General features: G+C 45.4%; 1 protein-coding gene across 1 annotated transcript in view; it reads left to right on the top strand.

Moving 5' to 3' along the window:
* Positions 1–27580, top strand: part of LOC139255199 (broad substrate specificity ATP-binding cassette transporter ABCG2-like) — a 230621-nt gene that overhangs the window by 120624 nt on the left and 82417 nt on the right. The window contains exon 9 of the mRNA XM_070873890.1: positions 21771–21860. Coding sequence (XP_070729991.1) covers positions 21771–21860 — 90 coding nt within the window. The remainder of the gene's footprint in view (positions 1–21770; positions 21861–27580) is intronic.

Here is a 27580-nt window from a genome sequence, read left to right as displayed (position 1 = left end):
ATGTAGAAGCGATACCTGGCCATTAAGACGCTCTCCTTCGGCTTCAACTGGTTCCGAACCAGTGCACACAACTCTGGATATATCGTCTCTGCTGGTTTCTCCGGTGCTAGCAGATTCTTGATGAGGCCGTATATTGTGGACCCACACACGGTGAGGAGAATCGCCCTGCGCGTAATCGCTTTATTGTTCCCATCCAGCTCGTTGGTCACAAAGTACTGGTCGAGACGCAGAACAAAGGCTTCCCAATCATCATCCTCTACAAATCTCTCTAAAATACCAACGGCAGCCACAACCGCGTGAAAGTTCGTAATCTGTTACTCATCGCCAATTGTTAGGTATGGAAGAACTCCACAAGACTGAGTACTGTGAGCTACAGCTGATGTGACCTTAGTCACTTTAATACAACTCCAGAGTGCCTAAGCAGCATGACAGACAACATTTTATGCTCCCTTGCACGAGGTGTGCAGGTGACCCTTGGGCCTCCAATAGTTGCACCCTCTTGTGGCATGTCTTACACAGTTACAATGTTTACATACATAACAGCCTCCATCCTTTGTTAATAAGCACCAACATCGATGGGCGCATCCGAGTCCTTCTCTGCAGATCTCGGCTGCACACTCGCCCCCGAAGATGATGGCACCCGAGGTTCTCTTTGCCCTTTACCATACTGCAGCCCGCTAGGCCCTGATGCTTCACCCAGTGCAGACCTGCCTCTTAAATCTAAGATACCAGATCACGTTCTCCCAGTATCTGAGCTGGCACGTGTGACTGTAGGAGCAGTGATGCGCTGGTGCTGGTAGAGCTCTAGCCCCTCGCCGTCTCCCTCATCGGACATGCTGCCAAGATCATCCAGGGCCTCAAGTGTGTCTTCATGACTCTGGCTGCCAGTCGTGTCAAGGGTGTCCGTCTCGCTTTGGCTGACACTCTGCGTCTCATCTGCATTCATAAATGGGACAAGGGGTGGCGTGAGGGTAAGGTGGTGCATTGCACCATGCAGCAAGCAGCTTGCACACAAGCATAAACAATTGCCAGGTAGCCGATTGCACTGTCAGGGAGAGATGGCATTGCACAAAGGCCTTCATTTACCCATACTGCCCCCAGTGGGACGGCGCAACCGGCGGCCACATGGCTGGCATTCAGGGTCTCATCTGCAATCATAAATGGGACAAGGGGTGTAGTGAGGATGAGATGGTGCCTTGCACCATGCAGCATGCAGCTTGCACACAAGCATAAGCAATTGCCAGGTAGCCTATTGCACTGTCAGGGAGAGATGGCAGTGCACAAAGGCCTTCACTTACCCATGCTGCTCCCAGCAGGATTGGAGTGACCAGCAGCCATTGGGAATCCAACATGCATGCCCACTAGCCGCTGCACCCGCTTCTCCAGATCAGTCAACTCGACATTTTCGAACTCGCCCCCACCAGAGCCTTGTTGCTGGGCACGGTTGCGCGCCGCCTTGGCCTGCAAAGCAAAGAAGTGTTGGTAACTTGGAGTTTCCTGAGGCCTCTGCAATTAGTGCAAGTGTGGCTCCGTAACATGCAGCTGTGAATCTCACATGCAAGAGAGCCTCCATTGTGAGTGTGCACACATACATGCCTCAGCAATCAAATGCTACTTCAGCTACTATGTAGTGTTGGTGAGAAAGAAGTTAAGGTGAAGGAAAGTCTTGTCTTGCAGATGTAAGATGAGGAGTTGGGGGAACATGTATTCACTTTCATTAGTCGAATAAGATCGGTAAGCCTTTTCCTGCATTCGGTTGCGGTGTGCTGGTGAATGGAGGTCCCCCGAAACCTCCTCTGCAATCTTCCCCATGGCATTTAAGAAGATGCTCCGAATTGGTCGCCCAGTATCAGGGTAGAGTAACTGCCTCCTTCCCTCCACAGCTTGCATCAGGCTTTCCAGCTCAGTGTTGCTGAAGTTGCTGGCCCTCTTCACAGGTCCCCCTGCAGCCATCTCCTCTGAAGCAACTCAGACTGAAATCAAGACACAGCTGCAAAACTTGATTAGGGCAGGGAAAATAGAGTACGAGAGGAAGCTTGCAGGGAACATTAAGATGGACTGCAAAGGCTTCCATAGATATGTAAAGAGAAAAAGGTTAGTAAAGACAAACGTAGGTCCCCTGCAGTCAGAATCAGGGGAAGTCATAAATGGGGAATAAAGAAATGGCAGACAAATTGAACAAGTACTTTGGTTCGGTATTCACTAAGGAGGACACAAACAACCTTCCGGATATAAAATGGGTCAGAGAGTCTAGTAAGAAGGAGGAACTGAGGGAAATCCTTATTAGTCGGGAAATTGTGTTGGGGAAATTGATGGGATTGAAGGCCGAGAAATTCCCAGGGCCTGATGGACTGCATCCCAGAGTACTTAAGGAGGTGGCCTTGGAAATAGCGGATGCATTGACAGTCATTTTCCAACTTCCATAGTCTCTGGATCAGTTCCTATGGAGTGGAGGGTAGCCAATGTAACCCCACTTTTTAAGAAAGGAGGGAGAGAGAAAACAGGGTATTATAGACTGGTCAGCCTGACATCGGTAGTGGGTAAAATGATGGAATCAATTATTAAGGATGTCATAGCAGCGCATTTGAAAAGAGGTGACATGATAGGTCCAAGTCAGCATGGATTTGTGAAAGGGAAATCATGCTTGACAAATCTTCTGGAATTTTTTGAGGATGTTTCCAGTTGAGTGGACAAGGGAGAATCAGAAGGCGTTCGACAAGGTCCCACACAAGAGATTAATGTGCAAAGTTAAAGCACATGGGATTGAGGGTAGTGTGCTGACATGGATTGAGAACTGGTTGGCAAACAAAGAGTAGGAATAAATGGGTACTTTTCAGAATGGCAGGCAGTGACTAGTGGGATACCACAAGGTTCTGTGCTGGGGCCCCAGCTGTTTACATTGTACATTAATAATTTAGACGAGGGGATTAAATGTAGTATCTCCAAATTTGCGGATGACACTAAGCTGGGTGGCAGTGTGAGCTGCGAGGAGGATGCTATGAGACTGCAGAGTGACTTGGATAGGTTAGGTGAGTGGGCAAATGCATGGTAGATGAAGTATAATGTGGATAAATGTGAGGTTATCCACTTTGGTGTAAAAAGAGAGACAGACTATTATCTGAATGGTGACAGATTAGGAAAAGGGGAGGTGCAACGAGACATGAGTGTCATGGTACATCAGTCATTGAAGGTTGGCATGCAGGTACAGCAGGCGGTTAAGAAAGCAAATGGCATGTTGGCCTTCATAGTGAGGGGATTTGAGTACAGGGGCAGGGAGGTGTTGCTACAGTTGTACAGGGCCTTGGTGAGGCCACACCTGGAGTATTGTGTACAGTTTTGGTCTCCTAACTTGAGGAAGGACATTCTTGCTATTGAGGGAGTGCAGCTAAGGTTCACCAGGCTGATTCCCGGGATGGCGGGACTGACATATCAAGAAAGACTGGATCAACTGGGCTTGTATTCACTGGAGTTCAGAAGAATGAGAGGGGATCTCATTGAAACGTTTAAAATTCTGATGGGTTTAGACAGGTTAGATGCAGGAAGAATGTTCCCAATGTTGGGGAAGTCCAGAACCAGGGGTCACAGTCTAAGGATAATGGGTAAGCCATTTAGGACCGAGATGAGGAGAAACTTCTTCACCCACAGAGTGGTGAACCTGTGGAATTCTCTACCACAGAAAGTTGTTGAGGCCAATTCACTAAATATATTCAAAAAGGAGTTAGATATAGTCCTTACTACTAGGGGGATCAAGGTGTATGGTGAGAAAGCAGGAATGGGGTACTGAAGTTGCATGTTCAGCCATGAACTCATTGAATGGCAGTGAAGGCTCGAAGGGCCGAATGGCCTACTCCTGCACCTATTTTCTATGTTTCTATGTTTCTATGTTTGCCCTTTAAGAAGGCCAGGGAGCAGCTGTGTCATTATGATCAATTGGTTAGGAGCGGAATTTCGTGGTCCAAACACCACTCCGCTGAAACCAACCCATTAACCCCCGTCATTACCACTCTGTTTCCTTTAGCCGCCGAAAAAGTGGAACTTCCGTCTTGACACCACAGCATCCATATTGGCGAAAAGGAACGCGAAACTGTGATAGCTGCGGCTCGTTTTCGGCGGGGTCAATTTCAGCCCCTATGATTCTAAGTTAGTTAAATACTATTTGTCTTTAACAAATCTATGCTGATTTTCCTTAATTAATCGACAATTGTCCAAGTGACTGTTAATTTTGTCATGCATTATCGTTTCTTAAAGCTTCCCCACTACCGAGGTTAAACTGTCTCGTCTGTAGTTGCTGGTGTAGGGGTAAGAAGGAGGCTTCTCTCCCTCGGAGTGGATTAACTGATATAGTTAATCGACACCGCACTGTCTGTTGGGATAAAAGGAAGGCTTCTCTTCCTCGGGGTGGATTAACTGATATAGTTAATCGACACCTCACCCAGCTCCCACTGTATAATGACCACGGAAGTAAACAAATGAAACCTCAGGTTTACCGGCTTTATTGCGAGCAAAGCTCGGGAAGGTTCAGTCTAAACCTCTGAAATACAGAGTTTTCAAATATAATTTATACAGGTTTTGGAGAGGAGCTACCCTCCTACAAAATCATCGCTAGGTCTATTGCTATCAGCGCAGTTACATTGATTTGTCGACTCTTATCAGATGGGCTCTGAGTGGTACATGCAATTGTCCATCTCTCATTATTGTGTTGCTCCATTATTTTGCCCACTACCCCAGTTTGTACGACGCCTAGTGTGGCTGTACCAAAAGACTGGCTTCCTTATCTCTTCCTCAGAGACTTCTAATCAAAACCTGCTGACTTCAGCTGTTTAAGTGTTACTAAGGTTAAGGATACAGTTTAACGTGTTATACATTGATTTGCTATACCTACATAAGCAAGTGTTACACACATAGGCAATTTCTCAGACCCTCCTAATACTGTTTAGTTCACTACCTTCAGCATTCTGACCACCTATTTGCAACTCTTACAATTTCTGCCTTACAATTCCCCCAATGGCCCTTGGCTATATGACCAAGATAGGCCACTTCCCAATTAATTCCTCATGGGTGAGCTCCCAGATTGTCCTTTTGCTTGGGTAGCGCTATTTCCCGAACTGCAGGATCTACCTGTTGGCTTTCCCATCAAGGTTATACTAAGTAAGTCCTTTCTGCCAGACTGGCTGATTTCCCTTTATTCAATGTTTTAACTATAGTACGTGCTAGGACCTGCCTCTTATGTCGGTTGCACCTTTTTACAGGATAATACTAGCAAGATGAGTTCCCTTGCATTACAACCAGTGCATTTAGTCCAGCATAGTTCATGTATAAGTCCTTTCCAGCCAACATTTTCTCAGTGTTTTAATTATGCCCCGCTTGGGATATCCTCAGTTTCTTCTATCTTTCCTCCACTTGGGGTCTTCTCTATTCTGCTGAATTTCTGCCCCGCCTGGGGTATCCTCTATGTTGTCGAATGGCATCTAATTCAGTCGAGTTTGTTCCTCTTTCAGTTCGAGTATCAGTTTTCCTTGCGGCCCGATGGCCTTCGCATAGCCTCCTCAGGTAATGTCCATCATTGTCCCATCGATCTTTCCTCCTTTAGCTCAGGGGCTATAATAAACCCATTTATATCCGTCTCGTCAAGCGGAGTAAAGCAGAAGTCAATATCCATAATGGTGCATGAGGTGTTCCTTTCTTCATTTCAGTTGCCGTGGTGCTCACACATCAATCTCCATTTCCTCGTGGAACCGTGATAATTTTGTAATCCTGTGTTAGGAGGGTGATACTCAAGGTGTACCCGTCCACTTGGTCATATCCGCAGTCATCTTTGATCATTGGATATAGGGTACTGGTCCTGTAGCAAAAAGCGGTTAATCGTTACTTTATAGTGCCCACAAATTCTGACTGTGCCGTCCTCTTTAAGTACCGGGACAATTGGACTGGCCCACTCGTTGAATTTCACCGGCGCGATGATGCCTTCTCGTTGCAGTCTGTCTAGCTCAATTTTCGCTTTCTCACGCATCATATATGGTACCGCCCGTGCCTTGTGGTGGATGGGTCGCGTACCGGGAACCAAATGGATCTGCACTTTCACCCCCGAGAAGTTTCCAATGCCTAGCTCAAACAACGATGGAAATCAGCTCAGAACCTGGGCACATGAGGCATCGTCGACGGACAAAAGCGCTCGGGTGTTGTTCCAGTTCCAGCAGACTTTTCCCAGCCAGCTTCTGCCAAACAGTGTGGGGCCATCCCCTGGCACAATCCACAGCGGGAGTTCATGCACTGCTCCATCATAGGAGATTTTGACTTCTGCACCGCCAATTACAGGGATCAGTTCCTTTGTGTAAGTTCTTAGTTTGGTGTGAATGGTGCTGAGTTTGGGCCTATGTGCTTGTTGCACTACAGCCTGTCGAAGGCCTTTTTGCTCATTATGGATCTACTCGCAACCGTGTCCAGTTCCATGGATACTGGAATTCCATTCAGTTCAACTTTCAACATTATTGGTGGACATTTCGTGGTGAATGTGTGTGCCCCATACACTTCTGCCTCCTCAGTACGAGTCTCCAATCAGTCTGATCCACAGTGGATCGATCTTACTCTGCAACATGGTGGTTTGCAGGGTTTGCAGCTCGCCTGCACATTCACTGAAGGTGTCCCATTGTTCTGCAGCCGTTGCACACATAGTGCTTGAAGCAGCATTGATGGGCCCAATGATCACCTCCACAATGCCAACAGAGTGTTAACTGCCTCGCATTAACGATTGATGGCGGACACTGGGTCATCTGAGGTCGTGCAGCAGCAGCCAGCGTGTACATTCTGCCATGTATATTCCTGCTTGAAAACGACGTTACTTTGTGCACAGTACTAGCCGAAACTTCTTTACTCTGTGAAATTTGTTTGGTGTTATCGCTGGTGGACATAAATGCCTCGGCTATCATTATGGCTTTGCTTAAATTCGGAATTTCAACAGTCAACAGTTTGCGAAGGATTACCTCATGGCCAATGCCCAGTACAAAAAAGTCTCTCAGCATTTGTTCTAGGAATCCCTCAAATTCGCAATGTCTTGCGAGGCGCCTTAGTTCGGCGACATAGCTCGCCACTTCCTGGCCCTCTAACCGTTGACAAGTGCAGAACTGATACCTTGCCATCAAAACGCTTTTCTTAGGATTTAGGTGCTCCCGGACCAATGTACACAATTCTTCATAGGATTTAGTTGTTGGTTTTACCAGAGCTTGAAGATTCTTCATGAGGCCATAGGTTGTTGCCCCACAGACAGTAAGGAAGATCACCCTTCATTTGACAGCGTTCTCGTCCCCTTCCAACTTATTGGCCACAAAGTATTGGTTGAGTCTCTTCATGAAGGCCTCCCAATTGTCCCCTTCAGAGAACTTCTCCAGGATACCAAATGTTCTTTGCATTTTCGCGGTGTTGTTTGTTACCTCGTCGCCAATTGATAAGCTCATAATAAAGGATGAAACTGAGTATTGTGAACAATGAGTAAGTGTGACCTTAGCTCCTTTAAAAGACTCCAGATTGCAGGTACCTCGTGGGTGGCCTGCTTATATACAGTGCTCCCAAGGGATGCTGGGATCCCTTGGGACTCCAACAGGTAGACCCTCTGGTGGTAGTGTAATACAGGTTGCAAAGAGTTAAATACATAACAGTATGCTGGGTATGTGTCCCGACATTACTATGCTACTGGCCTACGTCTGTACCCATGTAATGATCTTTACTGTGGTGGGTATAGATGTGGAAGGGCCTAGCGAGGGGATTTGAGTACAAGGGCAGGGAGGTGTTGCTACAATTGTACAGGGCCTTGGTGAGGCCACACCTGGAGTATTGTGTACAGTTTTGGTCTCCTAACCTGAGGAAGGACATTCTTGCTATTGAGGGAGTGCAGCGAAGGTTCACCAGACTGATTCCCGGGATGGCGGGACTGACCTATCAAGAAAGACTGGATCAACTGGGCTTGTATTCACTGGAGTTCAGAAGAATGAGAGGGGACCTCATAGAAACGTTTAAAATTCTGACGGGGTTAGACAGGTTAGATGCAGAAAGAATGTTCCCAATGTTGGGGAAGTCCAGAACCAGGGGACACAGTCTAAGGATAATGGGGAAGCCATTTAGGACCGAGATGAGGAGGAATTTCTTCACCCAGAGAGTGGTGAACCTGTGGAATTCTCTACCACAGAAAGTTGTTGAGGCCAATTCACTAAATATATTCAAAAAGGAGTTAGATGAAGTCCTTACTACTAGGGGAATCAAGGGATATGGTGAGAAAGCAGGAATGGGGTACTGAAGTTGCATGTTCAGCCATGAACTCATTGAATGGCGGTGCAGGCTCGAATGGCCGAATGGCCTACTCCTGCACCTATTTTCTATGTTTCTATGTTTCTATTCTGGTCGGGTAATCGGAGGGCTGGAGCACTTGTGAGAGCTTGTTTTAATTTTACAACCACAATTTCCTGATCTCGGCATTTCTGTAGTAGTTGAATTGCCCTAGTACCTGCCTGACCCCTTTCATGGTTCCTGGCCTGGGCATTGATTGAATTGCTTCCTTTCTGTCCTTAGGCATCTGTCTCTTCCCTTGTGATGTTATGCATCCTAGATATGTTACTTTGCTCCGTTCCACCTGCACCTTCCTAGGATTTATTTTTAATCCTGCACACTGTATAGCTCCTAACATTGTAGTTAAAGCTAGTCGCGTTATTGTTCTGTGCTGGAGGCAATAAGGATATCATCCACATACTGCAAAAGGGTGCTCCCTTTGCCTGTTGGGGGCCTCGCCTTCTTGCGCCTCCTCCCTTATTGCAGCTAAAACATATCAGGCAAGCTGTGCAGGAACTCTGCTGCTTTTTTGCTATCTTCTCCCTTTGTTCTGACTTTAACTCTTCTACATGTTCTGCCCATTCCAAAGTTTCATCGTAATCATCTCCTACCTTAAGTCCTAATTTAATCTGTCTCTTCCCTTGTTCTGCCATTCCCCATGGGCGTCTAGCATTTCTTCCACCTTTTGCCAGAATTCTGTATTCCTACTATTTGCTTTAGCGGTTGGTAACTCATTCAATAGAATTTGTCTCTTCTGTGGGCTGAGGGGTACTTCCTGTATTGTAATGTGGGCTGCTTTACGTCTATTGGTGGGAATGGTGGTATTGCGTATCGGTGCCGCTGATAAGTAGCCATTATCATGTGCCGGGGGCTACTCTACTCCGCACTCGTTATCCCAGTCTGGTTTATTGTTAGGTTGCGTTTGTGGACTACATTTACCCACCATGGGGTACATTGGCTCTATTACCGTAGGTGATGGTACTATGGCTGCGCACTGCACTATCTCTCAGTTTTGGTCTCCTAATCTGAAGAAGGACATTCTTGCTATTGAGGGAGTGCAGTGAAGGTTCATCCAAATGATTCCCGGGATGGCAGGACTGACATATGAGGAGAAACTGGATCGACTGGGCCTATATTCACTGGAGTTTTGAAGAATGAAAGGAGATCTCATAGAAGCATATAAAATACTGACGGGACTGGACAGGTTAGATGCAGGAATAATGTTCCCGATGTTGGGGAAGTCTAGAACCAGGGGACACAGTCTAAGGATAATTTAGGACTGAGATGAGGAGAAACTTCTTCATTCAGAGAGTTGTTAACCTGTGGAATTCTCTGCCACATAGAGTTGTTGCTGCTAGTTTGTTGGATATATTCAAGAGGGAGTTAGATATGGTCCTTATGGCTAAAGGGATCAAGGGGTATGGAGAGAATGCAGGGAAGGGGTACTGAGGTGATGATCAGCCATGATCTTATTGAATGGTGCTGCAGGCTCGAAGGGCTGAATGGCCTACTCCTGCACCTATTTTCTATGTTTCTATGTTTCTATGGTCCTATTTATTATCTCTTCCAGTTTATTTATCTTAGCTTCTAACTCTTGAATTTGTTTTGTTTGAGTATCTATTTCTTTTATCTGTCCTTTGTAGCAGGCGAGTATTATTACAAAGGCTGGTTCTGTTTTAATTTTATTCTGACTATCCCACCATTTCCTCTGTCTGTCAGGTGAGTCTTCTTTCTTTTATTAAGAAATCCAAATTAATAATGTCCAGAATAAAACAGCTGTCAATGGAAAGGGTTAACTCCTTTACAGATTTGTAAGAAAGCCTGACGTCATTACGTGACTTCGCGTAATCATCTGAAAAAAATGTTTCCAAGTCTTTGTGCCTTTAAAACTTGCTTAGAAATTAGGAATCCGTTAAAACAGCAAAAATCATTAGTAGAGCTGTCATAATAAAACCTTCTCATCGGGAAAGACAGCATTTTAGATTAAACTCCAATTTTTCTAAACTTCCAATTGAAATACTTGCCAAAGATTTTTTAATTGATTTAAAACAAGACCACACATTTTTAATAGCTATTTTGTTTACTGAAATCCAATTTTCACGCAAGCTATATGCATTCCTGCATTTTGTTTTTTTACGGTCCCGTTCACTGAGCAAATCTTGTGTTTTATTTTTTTCTCTTGGCACACAATCTAAACTTCCGTGCCGGTTCCATCGTTTTAAAGAAGTTTCTAATTCCAAGTTTTATCCTTCCTTTGCTAAGTTCGCATAGCTTAGATCTTTTCCCCCTTTTGAATCCGAACTTAATAATATTCTGATGGCCTTCCTCCAGTCCATAGTTAAACATCTTTGTTTCTCTTTCTCGGCACAAAGCTGCAGCTTCTGTGTCGGGTTTAACTCGTAAGTTTTTATTATTTTCACATTGGTTTTCCTTTTTAGCAGCTGTAGCTTCAAGGTTGCGTCTTTATCTTTTGATAAAAACAATCTGTCCTTTATGAATTCAATGTTTTTTCCAGCATTTTTCTTTTTTTGTCTTTTCCCTGTTAGCACTTATACCTGGGACCCTTTTGGTCCATATCTCAGAGACCCCCCCCCCCCCCCCCGCCCTTGGTCTTCATTTTATCCCACCGGCCAGTTTTCCTAAACATCCTGGGGTCCCACACCATTTTTTATATTGTATTCCTTCTTTGTTTGTGCTGCGCATGATCAATACCAGCTTCTCTGTGTCACGCTTCAACATACACCTTATTTTTCCTCTAACGATCGCTGGGGTCCTCTCCCCTTTTGGTTGTATTTTTACTTTTTCAAGCAATACACCTATCCCCAACCTTGGTTTTCATCCTTCCGTGGTTCGCTATAACTTGCTCTACCCCTTCTAATTCTAATTTATCCCTTACACTGTGTTTATCCTTACACCCTTTTTTGAACAAGGGTGTAACATTTGCAATTCTCCAGTCCTCTGGCATCACCCCATATCCAAGGAGGATTGGGAGATTATGGCCAGTATCTCCACAATTTCCACCTTTACATCCCTCAGCATCCTAGGATGCATCCAATCCGGTCCTGGTGATTTATGTACTTTAAGTACAGCTAGCCTTTCTAGTACCTCCACATTATCAATTTTTATCCTATTCAATTTCTCAACTACAGCTTCTTTCACTGTAACATTGGCAGCATCTTCTTCCTTGGTAAAGACAGATGCAAGATAATTAGTGTGTACCTCAGCCATGCCCTCTGCCTCCTTGTGTAGATCTCCAATTTGGTCCCTAATTGGCCCCACTATTAGCATGAGTATAGAAGACTTTGGATTCCCTTTTATGTTAGCTGAAAATCTATTCTCATACTTTCTCTTTGCCCCTCTTATTTCCTTTTTCGCTTCCCCTCTAAACTTTTTATATTCAGCCTGGCTTGCATTCTCAACCTTACATCTGCCATATGCCCCCTTTTTCTGCTTCATCTTACTCTCTATCTCTTTCGCCATCCAGGGAGCTCTGGCTTTGGTTGCCCTATCTTTCCCCCCTCGTGGGAATGCACCTTGAATGTACCTGAATCATTTCCCCTTTAAAGGCAGCCCATTGTTCGATTACAGTTTTGTCTGCCAATCTCTGATTCCAATTTACCCAGACCAGAACCATTCTCAACCCACTGAAATTGGCCTTCCTCCAATTAAGTATTTTTACTCTAGATTGCTCCCTGTCCTTTTCCTTAGTTGATCTAAACCTTATGATACTGTGATCACTGTTCCCTAAATGTCTACCTACTGGCACTTGCTCTGCTTGACTTACCTCATTCCCCAGAACCAGATCCAGCAATGCCTCCTTCATTGTTGGGCCGCAAACATACTGACCAAGAACGTTCTCCTGAACACACTTCAGAAATTCTTCCCCCCTCTGTCCTTTACACTATTATTATCCCAGTCTATATTAGAATAGTTGAAGTCCCCTATTATCACTACTCTATAGTTCTTGCACCTCTCTGTAAGTTATCTGCAAATTTGCTCCTCTATATCCGTTCCATTATTTTGCAGCCTATAGAATACACCTAGTACTGAAGTGGCACCGAAAAAGAGCTATCCAGCCTAGTCCCACTTTCCAACTCTTGGTCCATAGCCTTGTAGATTACGGTAATTCAAGTGCATATCCAAGTACTTTTTAAATGGATGTGGCTGAGGAAGAGAGTCTGACCTGGAAGAAGAGTGACTAATGGTGCAACAGGGGACAGAGCATGCACAAGAGCTCTCAGATGATTCACTGGAGGTCTTCGTAGTGGAGGTGAAAAGGAGGAGAGAGGTCCTTTATCCACAGGGGACCAGGAGGCTCTCAAGATAAAATCTGCAAAGGCAGTGGGAGCAGGTAACCATGGCAGTCAATGCCAGAAGTCAAGCTCTGAGGACCTGGATGCAGTGCTGCAAGAAGTTTAATGGCCTTACATGAGTGGTCAAGGTCAGTGAATTCATCTTCAAATGTCATATCCTCACACACTGCTCAATGCACCACAACCCCATCACTCAAGTTCCAACAACCTCAAACAGGACTCATACCTTACATTCATAGCTTCACCTCATCCTCACACACTTACCACTGCTGTAAGCTTCACACCCACATCTCACAGCTTACACACTCTGTCTGCTATTCAACCACGTCAGGCACATCACCCACATTGTACCACACTGAAACGCTTCCCTCTCTCTTGCAGGACAAATTGCCTAATTACCGGAGACAGCAGGAAGTAACCAGCGGGGGACCGGCCTGCCTGCATCAACTTACCTCAATGCAGGAAAGGTGGTCACCATCATTGGAGCAGCCATCATTGAGGCCATGGCCAGTGGTGGTGCTGAAACCATCAAAGATGATGGTATCCTCATACCTAATCCTCCTTCTCACATCCTACTTCCTCCTCATCCCACAATATCTTTTGATTTAAAAGCTACAGATGATGCAATCATGCACATCTTGTTTTCGCATCCCTCACCCCAACCACAACCCTACCCTTGTGCCTTTCTCCTTTCAGATATCCAAGCACTACCACCTGGCCAGGTAGTGGTAGCAGAGCAACAGGTGGAAGAGGAAGAAATCATTGATGATGAAGACACAGTGCCGCCTCTCGATTTCACATTTGCAGCCACCAGCTCAGATACTGACATTCCGCGTACTTAAGAGGATAGCATAGACATAGGATCTGCATGTGGTAAGACACCGGGCACAAGTGGCCTGCAGCCAGGGCAGGGGGCATGGGTAACACAGGTGCCAGCTCCCTGGAGGACGAGGTCACACACGAGTTCTGCTGCAGAGGACTCAGATGAGCACTTCAAAGGGGCAAGCTACAGAAGAAGGCTGATGGATATACACAATAAGATGCTTGGTGCATTGGCAGGCCTGCCAAAAAGCCTGCGTGCAATGTCAAGGAGCTGGATGGGTCCATAACAAACTTGGCACAGGGCTTTGTGCACAGCTTGGAGCCCAGCCTTTCCGGAATGGAAGTGATGGCCAACTCCATTAGCACACTTGCGACCAAACCATCTGATGGGCGATCTCTCAGCTTCCATTACACCCCAGCAGAAGCCACCCAATGTCTGGGTGCTGCAGTGGTAACTCAGACTTCTGTCATGCAAGCTCACCTTACATAAGAACATAAGAAATAGGAGTAGGAGTAGGCCATACGGCCCCCCAGCCTGCTCCACCACCCAATACGATCCATGGCTGACCCGATCATGAACTCAGGTCCACTTCCCTGCCCGCTCCCCATAACTCCTTATTCCCTTATCGTTTAAGAAACTGTCTATTTCTGTCTTAAATTTATTCAATGTCCCAGCTTCCACAGCTCTATAAGGCAGCAAATTCCAGTTTTACAACCCTCTGAAAGAAGAAATTTCTCCTCATCTCAGTTTTAAATCGGCAGCCCCATATTCTAAGATTATGCCCTCTAGTTCTAGTCTCCCCTATCAGCAGAAACATCCTCTCTGCATCCACCTTGTCAAGCCCCTTCATAATCTTATACGTTTCGATAAGATCACCTCTCATTCTTCTGAATTCCAATGAGTAGAGGCCCAACCTACTCAACCGTTCTTCATAAATCAACCCCCTCATCTCTAGAATCAACCGAGTGAATCTTTGAACTGCCTCCAAAGCAAGTATATTCTTTCGTAAATATGGAAACCAAAACTGCATGCAGTATTCCAGGTGTGGCCTCACCAATACCCTGTGTAACTGTAGCAAGACTTCCGTGCTTTTATACTCCATCCTCTTTGCAATAAAGGCCAAGATTCCATTTGCCTTCCTGATCACTTGCTGTACCTGCATACTATCCTTTTGTACTTCATGCACAAGTACCCCCAGGTCCCGCTGTACTGCAGCACTTTGCAATCTTTCTCCATTGAAGATTGCTCTTTGATTTTTTTTCTGCCAAAGTGCATGACCTCACACTTTCCAATATTATACTCCATCTGCCAATTTTTTTGTCCATTCACTTAGCCTGTCTATGTCCTTTTGCAGATTGTTTGTGTCCCCCTCACACATTGCTTTTCCTCCCATCTTTGTATCGTCAGCAAACTTGGCTATGTTACACTTGCTGCCACGCTAGCTCAGACTGCTGCCTTCGTGGCTACAGTTACAAGCATTCAAATGGGGTTGTAGTTTGTCACAGCAGCCAGCAATCTATCCTCCCAACAGATTACTTGAATTGCTGAGGCACCACCCAGGGGAGTTGCAGTGGCTCCATGGAGCATAAACCTGCTGTTCTCTTTCAGAATGATAACATTCATCCTTCCACCCCGGCCACTCCGCCAGTGCCTTTGCTGTTGCCTGTCAGCCAGCCATCCCAGACTGCTGACTCACATACCAAGATGGTGCAGTCAGAAGCCAAGTCTTCTATGCCCAGGGCTCTTCGAAGTCATCCTGCAAGGCCATCTGCAGTCTCCCCACTGAAAGTCAGAAATCTTCCACCAGCTATGCTGCAGCCACTGGGGTAGCACTGTGAAGGAGCACTAGGACAGGCAAAGGCACATGAAACTCAGGCACTAAGGGAATGCACAAGGGTGATTAGTTCACATTTGTATGTCATAAAGCATGGTTTGATTTATAAAATTGGTTTGGAATGTTTATTTCGCAATAGTAGGCATTCCACTTGGTTGCATTGTGGTCAAGTAAATGCTGTGATGGCCAGTATCAGAGGGGAAGGCAAGGTGTGGGACTGTTGGTGAATGTGGACTTGGGGTTGCGTTTACTGGCATCGCAGCCGGTTGAGTCGGTGACGGACATCCCAGCCAGAAAGGGGCTGTCTGGGTTGCCTCCTCCCTTTCTCTTCCTCCTCTTCATCCTCTTCCTCCTCCTCTTCCTCTGCCTCTGGGAGCTGTTGCAAATATCTCCTGCTTCAGACTGGAAGGAGCCCAAAGCATAAAAGTTCATTGCCACCGTGACGTTCACATCCACTGGCAATGCGATACTTACCCTGCTCTGAGGTTGCACTTGTGGCTGCAACAGGTGGCAGATTTCAGTGGGACGTCCTTGGTGAAGCACAGACCTCTGACACACTGTTACTCGCTGAGGTTCAGTTAGCAGTATTGCTCCCTGAACACCCATGTCAGATATGACCTCCTGCTGAAAGCCTTCTCCCCCTCCTCCTCCATCTGCCAGTAGTTTATCTGGCTCTGTGTTGCCTCTTCTCATTCTCTCTGTCATGCTGTAGGCCAGGTTGAATGCCTACTACTGCACCCATATCTGCAAGCAAGTGCTCTGTGCAGAATCAGTGAAGTCAGGACAAAGTCCTCCAGCACCTGCCACACCATTCCCTGTAGACTTCAGCATCTTGAAATAACTTTACAAACCACCATTGACTTGTATAAACTCAGCAACAGCCAGTAGAAATCAATCAGCAACTAACCTGTAAGTAGTGATGATCCTTTTAAATAGCGCTGGTGGGGTGTCCTTCCTGCTGCTGAACATGTGTTCAGCTGTGCATGTTTAAGAGAGGGCAGTAGCTGGAGCGTTGAGCTCCAAAATAGCAAGGGTCAGTCCAGGGGAGGGATCGTGGGAGGGGGATCATGATCAGCGGAGGAGGGGGGTTTTACGATCGGGGGGACGATGATTGGGAGGGGGAGGTCGGCAATCGGGGTGGGGGGGAGAGAGCATCGGCTGGGTTTCCGGATCAGCAGGCAAACGGAGATCACGGGGGAGGGGGGGTGGAGGTGTTGGAGATCGGGGGCTACGGAGGATTAGCACGAGGTCCGGTGGATCGGGGTCAGCCACCTGAGGATTGTGGTGGGCCTCATCATCATCATTTGGAGGGAAGACCTGGGGGTGGGGAGATGTGGAGAGGCCTGTGGAGGTGATCGGAGGCCTTGTGGTGGGGTCTCCGATCACAGGGAGGTGGGTATGGTAGGGACCCTTGATCCAGGAAATAGATATAAATTTCTAAAGACAGAGGGGTTAAAGTTAAGTTTTTTATGGAAGGTGTGATGATGTCAGTTTGCAAAAGCAAGGAAACAGTACCCGAAGAGTGGGAACCAATTACAATGTCAGCTAGCATGAGGGCCAGGATGAGAACTGGGTGGTCAGGAGTTTAGTGGGAATTGAGTCAAGGGAGTAGGAGGTAGGTCTCATGGAAAAGATTAGATCAGAGAGGGTACGGAGGGAAGTGGGAGAGAAACTAAAGAGAGATGCAGGTTCAAGGTAAGGGCAGGGGACTGGGGGAAGTTTGGCTTGGTGGACAAGGGAAGAGGGATAGTAGCATATGCAGCTGAACAAATAGCATCAATCTCAGTGATAAAAGATTTCATAAGCTCAGTGAATGTGTTTTTGTACATGAGGGTGTAGGTGGAAGGGAAGAAGAGTTTAAGGGGACAGTTGGTAGTGGAGAAAAGCAGCTGGAGATTAACTTTGTGCTCTGCACAATGATTCTAGAATAGAGTATGGTTTTGGCAGAATTAGGCCAGATATGCTCAAGTCAACACTACTTGAACTTGAGGGAACGAAGTTGAAGGCCATACCAAAAGGACAGACAATAAAGTTTTTGCTGGAAACAAGGGCATCAATGGTAAAAATGAAGGAATGGCTGAGCAATTTGACAGCTGCAAAAGTATCTTGATAAATAGAGGGTTAAAGGCTTGGCAGTTGCAACTGACTTGTGGGAGAGATTGTGGAAGGGAGTGAGTTTGAAAGGGGGATGTGAGCAGTGAATGATATAAGGAAGTGGTCAGAGATGGCCTTATCAGTAATTGAGATGATGGAAGAGAGATCATGGGATATGGCAAGATTGAGGGAGTGGCCGTGAATCTGGGAAGTTATCTGGAAGGAGAAGTTTAAACAGGATAGGAGGATGGTAAATTTAGAGGACAGAGAGTGAGAGAAGCAGAGATGAATATTAAAATAACATTTTGGGAAACAGTATATGACCAAGTTGAGACATGACACGTGGTAAGTGTAGTATGCTTGGGAAGCACAAGTGTCTTTAGCACATTATATGTTCAGTCCGATATTAGCCTGGAATTTGGGTTTGGGATGACGGCGAACTGACAGCGTTCGCCATCATTCCGCCTTTGAAACTGACCGCAACTTCGTGATTTTGCGCAGGTGCAGACGTATGTGGAAATCCCGAAGTTGCAGTTAGTCATTGAAAGCTCCGAAACAGGTTACGCTGTGTACCACCTCCTTCCCCTGCCGCCACCCCCCCCCCCCACCACCCCACAGAGCTGTGTAATCAGCCAAATCTTTGAAATTGATGGGAAACTTTGGTTCTTCCGCAGCATGTGCATTGTCAAATTCTCTACTAAAAGTTAGACCCAAAGGTACTGCTAAATAAATGTTAAGTGCCTGAAAAATTAATTTTAATTTTGTGCAGTATGAAATTTGTCCATTTTAATAAAACATTTTTTTAAGAAACCTTCCAAAAACATTTTAATTTCTTTTTTAAAGTTTGTCCATTATTTCAGGTTTACCTTTATCCATGCGAGTGCCCCAGTCTTTATTTTGCAGTCTCAAACTATTCTAAAAAGTTAGAATTTTAAGAGCTTACCCACTTCCAGAGTTCACCAGAAGGTTCACCAGATTGATTCCTGGGATGGCAGTACTGTCGTATGAGGAGAGATTGGATCGACTAGGCCGGTATTCACTAGAGTTTCGAAGAATGAGAGGGGATCACATTGAAAAGTATAAAATTCTGACTGGGCTGGATAGACTGGATGCGGGGAGGATGTTTCCCCTGGCTGGGAAGTCCAGAACAAGGCGCCACAGTCTCAGGATACGGGGTAGGAAATTTAGGACGGAGATGAGGAGAAATTTTTTCACTCAGACGGTGGTGAACCTGTGGAATTCTCTACCACAGAAGGCTGTGGAGGCCAAGTCACTGAATATATTTAAGAAGGAGATAGATAGATTTCTAGAAACAAAAGGCATCAAGAGGTATGGAGAAAAAGCGGGAATATGATGTTGAGATAGAGGATCAGCCATGATCATATTGAATGGCGGTGCAGACTCGAAGGGCCTGATGGCCTACTACTGCCCCTATTTTCTATGTTTTTATGTTTCTATATTTCCTTGTTCGCTGTCTGTGAGAATTCTGTCTTTTGATTGGTTGGTTAGACAGCCTGTTGACATCGCAGCAGTCTGCACAAGGGGAGCCCCACTACAGTTCGTTGATTTGAATTGAAGGTCGGAAAACCCGAAGTTCTTGACACAGGATTGCGAGATTCTTGTTCAAAGGTTACCTCAGGGTCAGCAACGAACATTTTCACTTCGCAGCTGACCACAAATTCTGGGTCATTAAGTTACAGTGACTTCAATGGAACTGAATATTGGGCAGGGCATGTAACTGATGACAGATATGATGCCACCTGTTTTACATCCCTGCCTGAGTTAAATTTCATCCCTATGGTTCCCAAAGCTTTCAACCACTGGGCTTTTCATGTCTGGGGCTGTTGTAGACTAATAGATAGAAATTGATTGCTATGATTAGTCAACAACTTTATTATCATTGAATCATGTGACCACCAGGATTTAGACGAAGGAATTGAATGTAATATCTCCAAGTTTGAAGATGACACTAAGCTGGGTGGCAGTTCGAGCTGCGAAGAGGATGCTAGGAGGCTGCAGGGTGACTTGGACAGGTTAGGTGAATGGGCAAATGCATTGCAGATGCATTATAATGTGGATAAGTATGAGGTTATCCACTTTGGTGGCAAAAACAGGAAGGCAGATTATTATCTGAATAGTGACAGATTAGGAAAAGGGGAGATGCAACGAGACCTGGGTATCATGGTACATCAGTCATTGAAGGCAGGCATGCAGGTACAGCAGGCAGTAAATAAAGCAAATGGCATGCTGGCCTGCATAGCGAGAGGATTTGAGTATAGGAGCAGGGAGGTCTTACTGCAGTTGTACAGGGCCTTGGTAAAACCACACCTTGAGTATTGTGTGCAGTTTTGGTCTCCTAATCTGAGGAAGGACATTCTTGCTATTGGGGGAGTGCAGCGAAGGTTCACCAGACTAATTCCCGGGATGGCAGGACTGACATATGAAGAAAGACTGGATTGACAAGGCTTATATTCACTGGAATTTGGAAGAATGAAAGGGTATTTCATAGAAACGTATAAAATTCTGACGGGATTAGACAAGTTAGATGCAGGAAGAATGTTCCCGATGTTGGAAAAGTCCAGAACCAGGGGTCACAATCTAAGGATAAGGGGTAAGCCATTTAGGACCGAGATGAGGAGAAACTTCTTCATTCAGAGAATTGTGAACCTGTGGAATTCTCTACCACAGGAAGTTGTTGAGGCCAGTTCGTTAGATATATTCAAAAGAGAGTTAGACTTACGGCTAAAGGGATCAAGGGGTATGGAGAGAAAGCAGGAATGGAGTACTGAAGTTGCATGATCAGCCATGATCATATTGAATCGTGGTACAGGCTCGAAGGGCCCAATGGCCTACTCCTGCACCTATTTTCTATTTTTCTATGTTTCTATGTAGAGGGCAAACTAGGTGGACCTTGATCTTTTTTTATTTAGCAATTCCTATGTTATCACCAAGGATGAAGAGACGCTCAGCGTAGAGATTGAGGAATGGAGGATATCTCAGGAAGAAACCCGGGTTGAGTCTTGGGTGAGCTGTGACAGACAATGAGAATTTTAAATGAGAGATGGGTGAGGTGGAACATGTTGAGGAGAAGGTACCAGAGGAGTAGGGGTAGATACAACATGTAACTTGGTGATAAGGTCCACATAGTCACCATGGTATTTTGAACAGGTAGATATTGGAAAGTAAAGCTAAGTGAATAGGCTTCAGTAAGGGGCAAGATTTCACCATCCATGAGCCAAGTTTCAGTCAGCCGAGGATAGAATCATAGAATCATGGAATAGTTATAGCACGGAAGAAGGCCATTCGGCCGCTCGAACTCATGCCGAGGATGTCAGTATAATCATTAACAACAAGGTCATAGATGGCAAGGGTCTTGTGTGTAAGTGAACAGAAATCCAGGAGGGAAATGCAGAGAGGGCCAGTGGTTGTTGACCCACTGGCAGAGTCCAAGAGGTCAGGGTTGAGTGGGACCGGAAGGAGGTTGGTGAGTTAAGCTCCCAGCGGGTACGTTAGTCAGGAAGGGGGACAACTGTCGAGAATGGGGCAGTTGCAGATGCTGCTGGTCAGTAGAAGGCAACAGGTGTCTTGTGGCCCTTCAGAAAATGCCATGCGAGGCATACAGGATAGCTGGAGGATTATTCAAGGGAAAATTCAAGTCTGGGATGGCAGCAGTCGAGTAGGATGGAAGAGGAGTAGTACAGGTTGTGGTAGCGACTGAGGGCACAAACTGTCTGAAAGAAAGAAACGAAAAATACTGCTAGATACCAGTCATCCCCAGTGTTCTAAAAACCCCTCCTTAGTCTTGCTATACCTCAGGATCTCCCTCCTTAAACTTTTTTTTCTCCACTTCAAAAACCTGCAACTCCCTCATTGCTCAGAAACCTCTAGATCACATTCCCATTGCCCCATGATCACATAACCATGCCCATTGTTCTGACACCTTGAGAACTCACAGATGCTAAGATTTATCTTAATTTGAACCCAGATCCTAGGACCTTCCCCAGTGTTTCTGGATCTTCAATTGCCAATGTTCTTAAAACCGTGAACCTCACTTCAGGGGCTTCCAGACTCTGGGAGCCCACCTCAAATATTGTTAGACTCAGAGAACCAATCCCTGTACTGCCATATCCCAGAATCATCTCCAGTGCTGATAAATCAGTGTCCCCAGTATCCAACTGCAAACATCCTTTTTCTTACATAACTTCTAGCAGGATGTTGCAAGATATTTGCTAGGATAAAGATAAATGCTGCAAATATCAGGAAATGGGAGCAGAGAGGATTTCCCAATATGCACTCCCACCAGGCAAGGCGCTACACCATAACATGCATTCGTAATTGTTATTGCATATTCCAGATGAAGTTGGCTGATTATGTATCTCTTATATTGTAGGGTAGGCTCTTTCCATTTCCTTGCTTCCTACCAGTGCTTTAGCAGTGTATCTGCCGTTGTATTGTTCATCCAATACAAGAAAATCTTCATGTAAGTGTGCAACTGTTGCTTATCAAATGTTTATTTATTAGGAACCTTTTAGATGTTCTGATTACTGATGTTGTACAGTGTATCTACAGAATAATCCATTCCTTCATGTTGCATCAGTTATTGTATTCACTTACATTGGACAAGATACTGAACTCTGCTCAATTACTGATTCAATCAGCATTAAACAGTCCAAGACAGTGATTCTGAAACCTTTTCAGGCTGGGTCCTATCATCTCCAACACTTTTGGGCTGGGCTTCTTGTTTTAAAACTTTTTAGGGCTGGGCTCCACCATCTCAGACCTTTTTGGATGGAGGTACAGATAAGTCTGAAAAAAAAGTTGTCAAAACTTATATGGTTAGCATTCTTTTTCTTCCATCTTGTGAACAAAATGTTAATCCGAGGCCTCCTCTACCTTTTCAGGTACACATACAAGATCCCTTGGCTCTATTTGAAGAAGAGAAGGGAGTTCTTTGTGTCCTAGCCAACATTTCTCCCTTAGCCAACACCACCAAAAAAAACAAATAACTATTCATTCATCTCACTTGCTGTTTGTGGAATCGTGTTCTGTCCTTACTGGTTGCCACATTTGCCAACATAACAAAAGTGACTGCACTTTAAAAGAAATGCACGAATTGTGAAGCACTTTGGGAATCCTGAAGATGTGATAAGCAATGTTTCCACTAATTGTATTACATATATTCCTACATTACAACAGTGACTACACTCCAAAAGTACTTCATTTGCTGTAAAGCACTTTGAGAGGTCCGGTGGTCATGAAAGGCGCTATATAAATCCAAGTTTTTCTTTCTTTTACATAGAAGTGGGAAGTCAGGGACACTAGAAAGTGTCCCTGGCTACGATGTGTGCGGGAAGTGTGTCCAGCTGCAGCTCCTGACAGACCACATGACGGAACTGGAGCTGCGGATGGACTCAGTCTGGAGCATGCGCGATGCTGAGAATGTTGTGGATAGCACATTTAGTGAGTTGGTCACACCGCAGGTAAGGGTTAGGACAGATAGTGAATGGGTGACCAAGAGACAAGGCAAGAGCAGGAAGGTAGTGCAGGAGTCCCCTGCGGTCATCTCCCTGCAAAACAGATATACCGTTTTGGATACTGTTGGGGGAGATGACTTACCAGGGGAAGGCACCAGCAGCCAGGTTCATGGCACCATGGGTAGCTCAGTTGCACAGAAGGGTGGGAAAAAGAATGGGAGAGCTATAGTGATAGGGGACTCTATTGTAAGGGGAATAGATAGGAGTTTCTGCGGCCGCAACCGAGACTCCAGGATGGTATGTTGCCTCCCTGGAGCAAGGGTCAAGGATGTCTCGGAGCGACTGCAGAGCATTCTGGAGAGGGAGGGTGAACAGTCAGTTGTCGTGGTACATGTAGGGACCAACGATATAGGTAAGAAGCGGGAAGAGGTCCTACAAGCTAAATTTAGGGAGCTAGGAGTTAAATTAAAAAGTAGGACCTCAAAGGTAGTAATCTCTGGATTACTACCAGTGCCACGTGCTAATCAGAGTAGAGGGAGCAGGATAGTTAGAATAAATACGTGGCTTGAGCAGTGGTGCAAGAGGGAGGGATTCAAATTCCTGGGACATTGGAACCAGTTCTGGGGGAAGTGGGACCTGTACAAAAGGGACGGTCTGCACTTGGGCAGGACTGGAACTGATGTCCTAGTGGTAACATTTGCTACTGCAGTTCGGGAGTGTTTAAACTAATATGGCAGGGGGATGGGAACCTATGCAGCGAAACAGGGCGAAGTAATATGGAGTGAGAAACAGATGGTAGAAAGGTAAAAAGCAATAGTGGAAGGCCGAGTAAACAAAGGCAAGAATCAAAAAGGGCCACACTACATCATAATTCTAAAAGGACAAAGGGTATTAAAAAAACAAGCCTGAAGGCTTTGTGTCTTAATGCAAGGAGTATCCATAATAAGGTGGATGAATTAACTGTGCAAATAGAAGTTAACAGATATGATGTGATTGGGATTACAGAGACGTGGCTCCAGGATGATCAGGGCTGGGAACTCAACATACAAGGGTATTTAACATTCAGGAAGGATAGAATAAAAGGAAAAGGAGGTGGGGTAGCATTGCTGGTTAAAGAGGAGATTAATGCAATTGTTAGGTCGGATATTAGCTTGGGTGATATGGAATCTATATGGTAGATCTGCAGAACACCAAAGGGCAAAAAACATTAGTGGTAGTTGTGTACAGACCTCCAAACAGTAGTAGTGATGTTGGGGAGGGCAGCAAACAGGAAATTAGGGATGTATGCAATAAAGGTGCAGCAGTTATCATGGGTGACTTTAATATGCATATAGATTGGGCTAACCAAACTGGAAGCAATAAGGTGGAGGAGGATTTCCTGGAGTGCATAAGGAATGGTTTTCTGGACCAATGTGCCAAGGAACCAATTTGGGGGGAGGCCATCTTAGACTGGGTGTTGTGTAATGAGAGAGGATTAATTAGCAATCTCGTTGTGCGAGGCCCCTTGGGGAGGAGTAACCATAATATGGTGGAATTCTACATTAGGATGGAGAATGAAACAGTTAATTCAGAGACCATGGTCCAGAACTTAAAGAAGGGTAACTTTGAAGGTATGAGGCATGAATTGGCTAGGATAGATTGGCAAATGATACTTAAGAGGTTGACAGTGGATGGGCAATGGCAGACATTTAGAGACCGCATGGATGAACCACAACAATTGTACATTCCTGTCTGACGTAAAAATAAAAAAGGGAAGGTGGCTCAACCGTGGCTATCAAGGGAAATCAGGGATAGTATTAAAGCCAAGGAAGTGGCATACAAATTGGCCAGAAATAGCAGTTTCCTGGAGGGCATAAGGGATGGTTTTCTGGACCAATATGTCGAGGAATCAACTAGGGGGGAGGCCATCTTAGACTGGGTGTTGTGCAATGAGAGAGGATTAATTAACAATCTCGTTGTGCGAGGTCCCTTGGGGAAGAATAACCATAATATGGTGGAATTCTACATTAGGATGGAGAATGAAACAGTTAATTCCCGGGGACTGGGTGAAATTTAGAACTCAGCAGAGGAGGACAAAGGGTTTGAATCGGGCAGGGAAAATAGAGTACGAGAGGAAGCTTGCAGGGAACATTAAGATAGACTGCAAAAGCTTCTATAGATATGTAAAGAGAAAAAGGTTAGTAAAGACAAACGTAGGTCCCTTGCAGTCAGAATCAGATGAAGTCATAACGGGGAACAAAGAAATGGCAGGCCAATTGAACAAGTACTTTGGTTCGGTATTCACTAAGGAGGACACAAACAACCTTCTGGATATAAAAGGGGTCAGAGGGTCTAGTAAGAAGGAGGAACTGAGGGAAATCCTTATTAGTCGGGAAATTGTGTTGGGAAAATTGATGGGATTGAAGGCCGATAAATCTCCAGGGCCTGATGGACTGCATCCCAGAGTACTTAAGGACGTGGCCTTGGAAATAGCGAATGCATTGACCGTCATTTTCCAACATTCCATAGATTCTGGATCAGTTCCTATGGAGTGGAGGGTAGCCAATGTAACTTTAAAAAAAAGGAGGGAGAGAGTAAACAGGGAATTATAGACCGGTCAGCCTGACATCGGTAGTGGGTAAAATGATGGAATCAATTATTAAGGATGTCATAGCAGCGCATTTGGAAAGAGGTGACATGATAGGTCCAAGTCAACATGGATTTGTGATAGGGAAATCATGCTTGACAAATCTTCTGCAATTTTTTGAGGATGTTTCCAGTAGAGTGGGAGAACCAGTTGATGTGGTGTATTTGGACTTTCAGAAGGCTTTCGACAAGGTCCCACACAAGAGATTAATGTGCAAAGTTAAAGCACATGAGATTGGGGGTAGTGTGCTGATGTGGATTGAGAACTGGTTGGCAGACAGGAAGCAAAGAGTAGGAGTAAATGGGTACTTTTCAGAATGGCAGGCAGTGACTAGTGGGGTACCGCAAGGTTCTGTGCTGGGGCCCCAGCTGTTTACATTGTACATGAATGATTTAGACGAGGGGATTAAATGTAGTATTTCCAAATTTGCAGATGACACCAAGTTGGGTGGCAGTGTGAGCTGCGAGGAGGATGCTATGAGGCTGCAGAGTGACTTGGATAGGTTAGGTGAGTGGGCAAATGCATGGCAGATGAAGTATAATGTGGATAAATGTGAGGTTATCCACTTTGGTGGTAAAAACAGAGAGATAGACTATTAACTGAATGGTGACAGATTAGGAAAAGGGGAGGTGCAACGAGATCTGAGTGCCATGGTACATCAGTCATTGAAGGTTGGCATGCAGGTACAACAGGCGGTTAAGAAAGCAAATGGCATGTTGGCCTTCATAGTGAGGGGATTTGAGCACAGGGGCAGGGAGGTGTAACTACAGTTGTACAGGACCTTGGTGAGGTCACACCTGGAGTATTGTGTGCAGTTTTGGTCTTCTAACTTGAGGAAGGACATTCTTGCTATTGAGGGAGTGCAGCGAAGGTTCACCAGACTGATTCCCGGGATGGCGGGACTGACTGGATCAACTGGACTTGTATTCACTGGAGTTCAGAAGAATAAGAAGGAATCTCATAGAAACGTTTAAAATTCTGACGGGTTAAGACAGGTTGGAAACATAGAAACATAGAAACATAGAAAATAGGTGCAGGAGCAGGCCATTCAGCCCTTCTAGCCTGCACCGCCATTCAATGAGTTCATGTCAGTATCCCCTTCCTGCTTTCTCGCTATACCCCTTGATCTCCCGAGTAGTAAGGACTTCATCTAACTCCCTTTTGAATATATTTAGTGAATTGGCCTCAACTACTTTCTGTGGTAGAGAATTCCACAGGTTCACCACTCTCTGGGTGAAGCAGTTTCTCCTCATCTCGGTCCTAAATGGCTTACCCCTTATCCTTAGACTGTGACCCCTGGTTCTGGACTTCCCCAACATTGGGAACATTCTTCCTCCATCTAACCTGTCTAAACCCGTTAGAATTTTAAACGTTTCTATGAGGTCCCCTCTCATTCTTCTGAACTCCAGTGAATACAAGCCCAGTTGATCCAGTCTTCCTTGATAGGTCAGTCCCACCCTCCCGGGAATCAGTCTGGTGAATCTTCGCTGCACTCCCTCAATAGCAAGAATGTCCTTCCTCAAGTTAGGAGACCAAAACTGTACACAATACTCCAGGTGTGGATGCAGGAAGAATGTTCCCAATGTTGGGGAAGTCCAGAACCAGGGGTCACAGTCTAAGGATAAGGGGTAAGCCATTTAGGACCGAGATGAGGAGAAACTTCTTCACCCACAGAGTGGTGAACCTGTGGAATTCTCTACCACAGAAAGTTGTTGAGGCCACTTCACTAAATATATTCAAAAAGGAGTTCGATATAGTCCTTACTACTAGGGGGATCAAGGTGTATGGCGAGAAAGCAGGAATGGGGTACTGAAGTTGCATGTTCAGCCTTGAACTCATTGAATGGCAGTGCAGGCTCGAAGGGCCAAATGGCCTACTCCTGCACCTATTTTCTATGTTTCTATGTAATATACGGCACAGAAACAAGCCATTCGGTCCAACCAGTTCATGCCTGTGTTTATGCCTTCTCTACTTTTCAATCCTATACTTGTAGAAATAAACCCTAGTGCTTGCTTTCCTTTTTTTTATAGCCTTGCTAAACTGTGTCACAACTTTTAGTGATTTGTTTATTTGTACTCCGAGATACTGTACCCCACCAAG

This window comes from Pristiophorus japonicus, chromosome 3 (assembly GCF_044704955.1).
Source record: "Pristiophorus japonicus isolate sPriJap1 chromosome 3, sPriJap1.hap1, whole genome shotgun sequence".
In the NCBI taxonomy this organism is placed as follows: domain Eukaryota; kingdom Metazoa; phylum Chordata; class Chondrichthyes; family Pristiophoridae; genus Pristiophorus; species Pristiophorus japonicus.
This window is presented reverse-complemented; position numbering and strand designations above follow the sequence as displayed.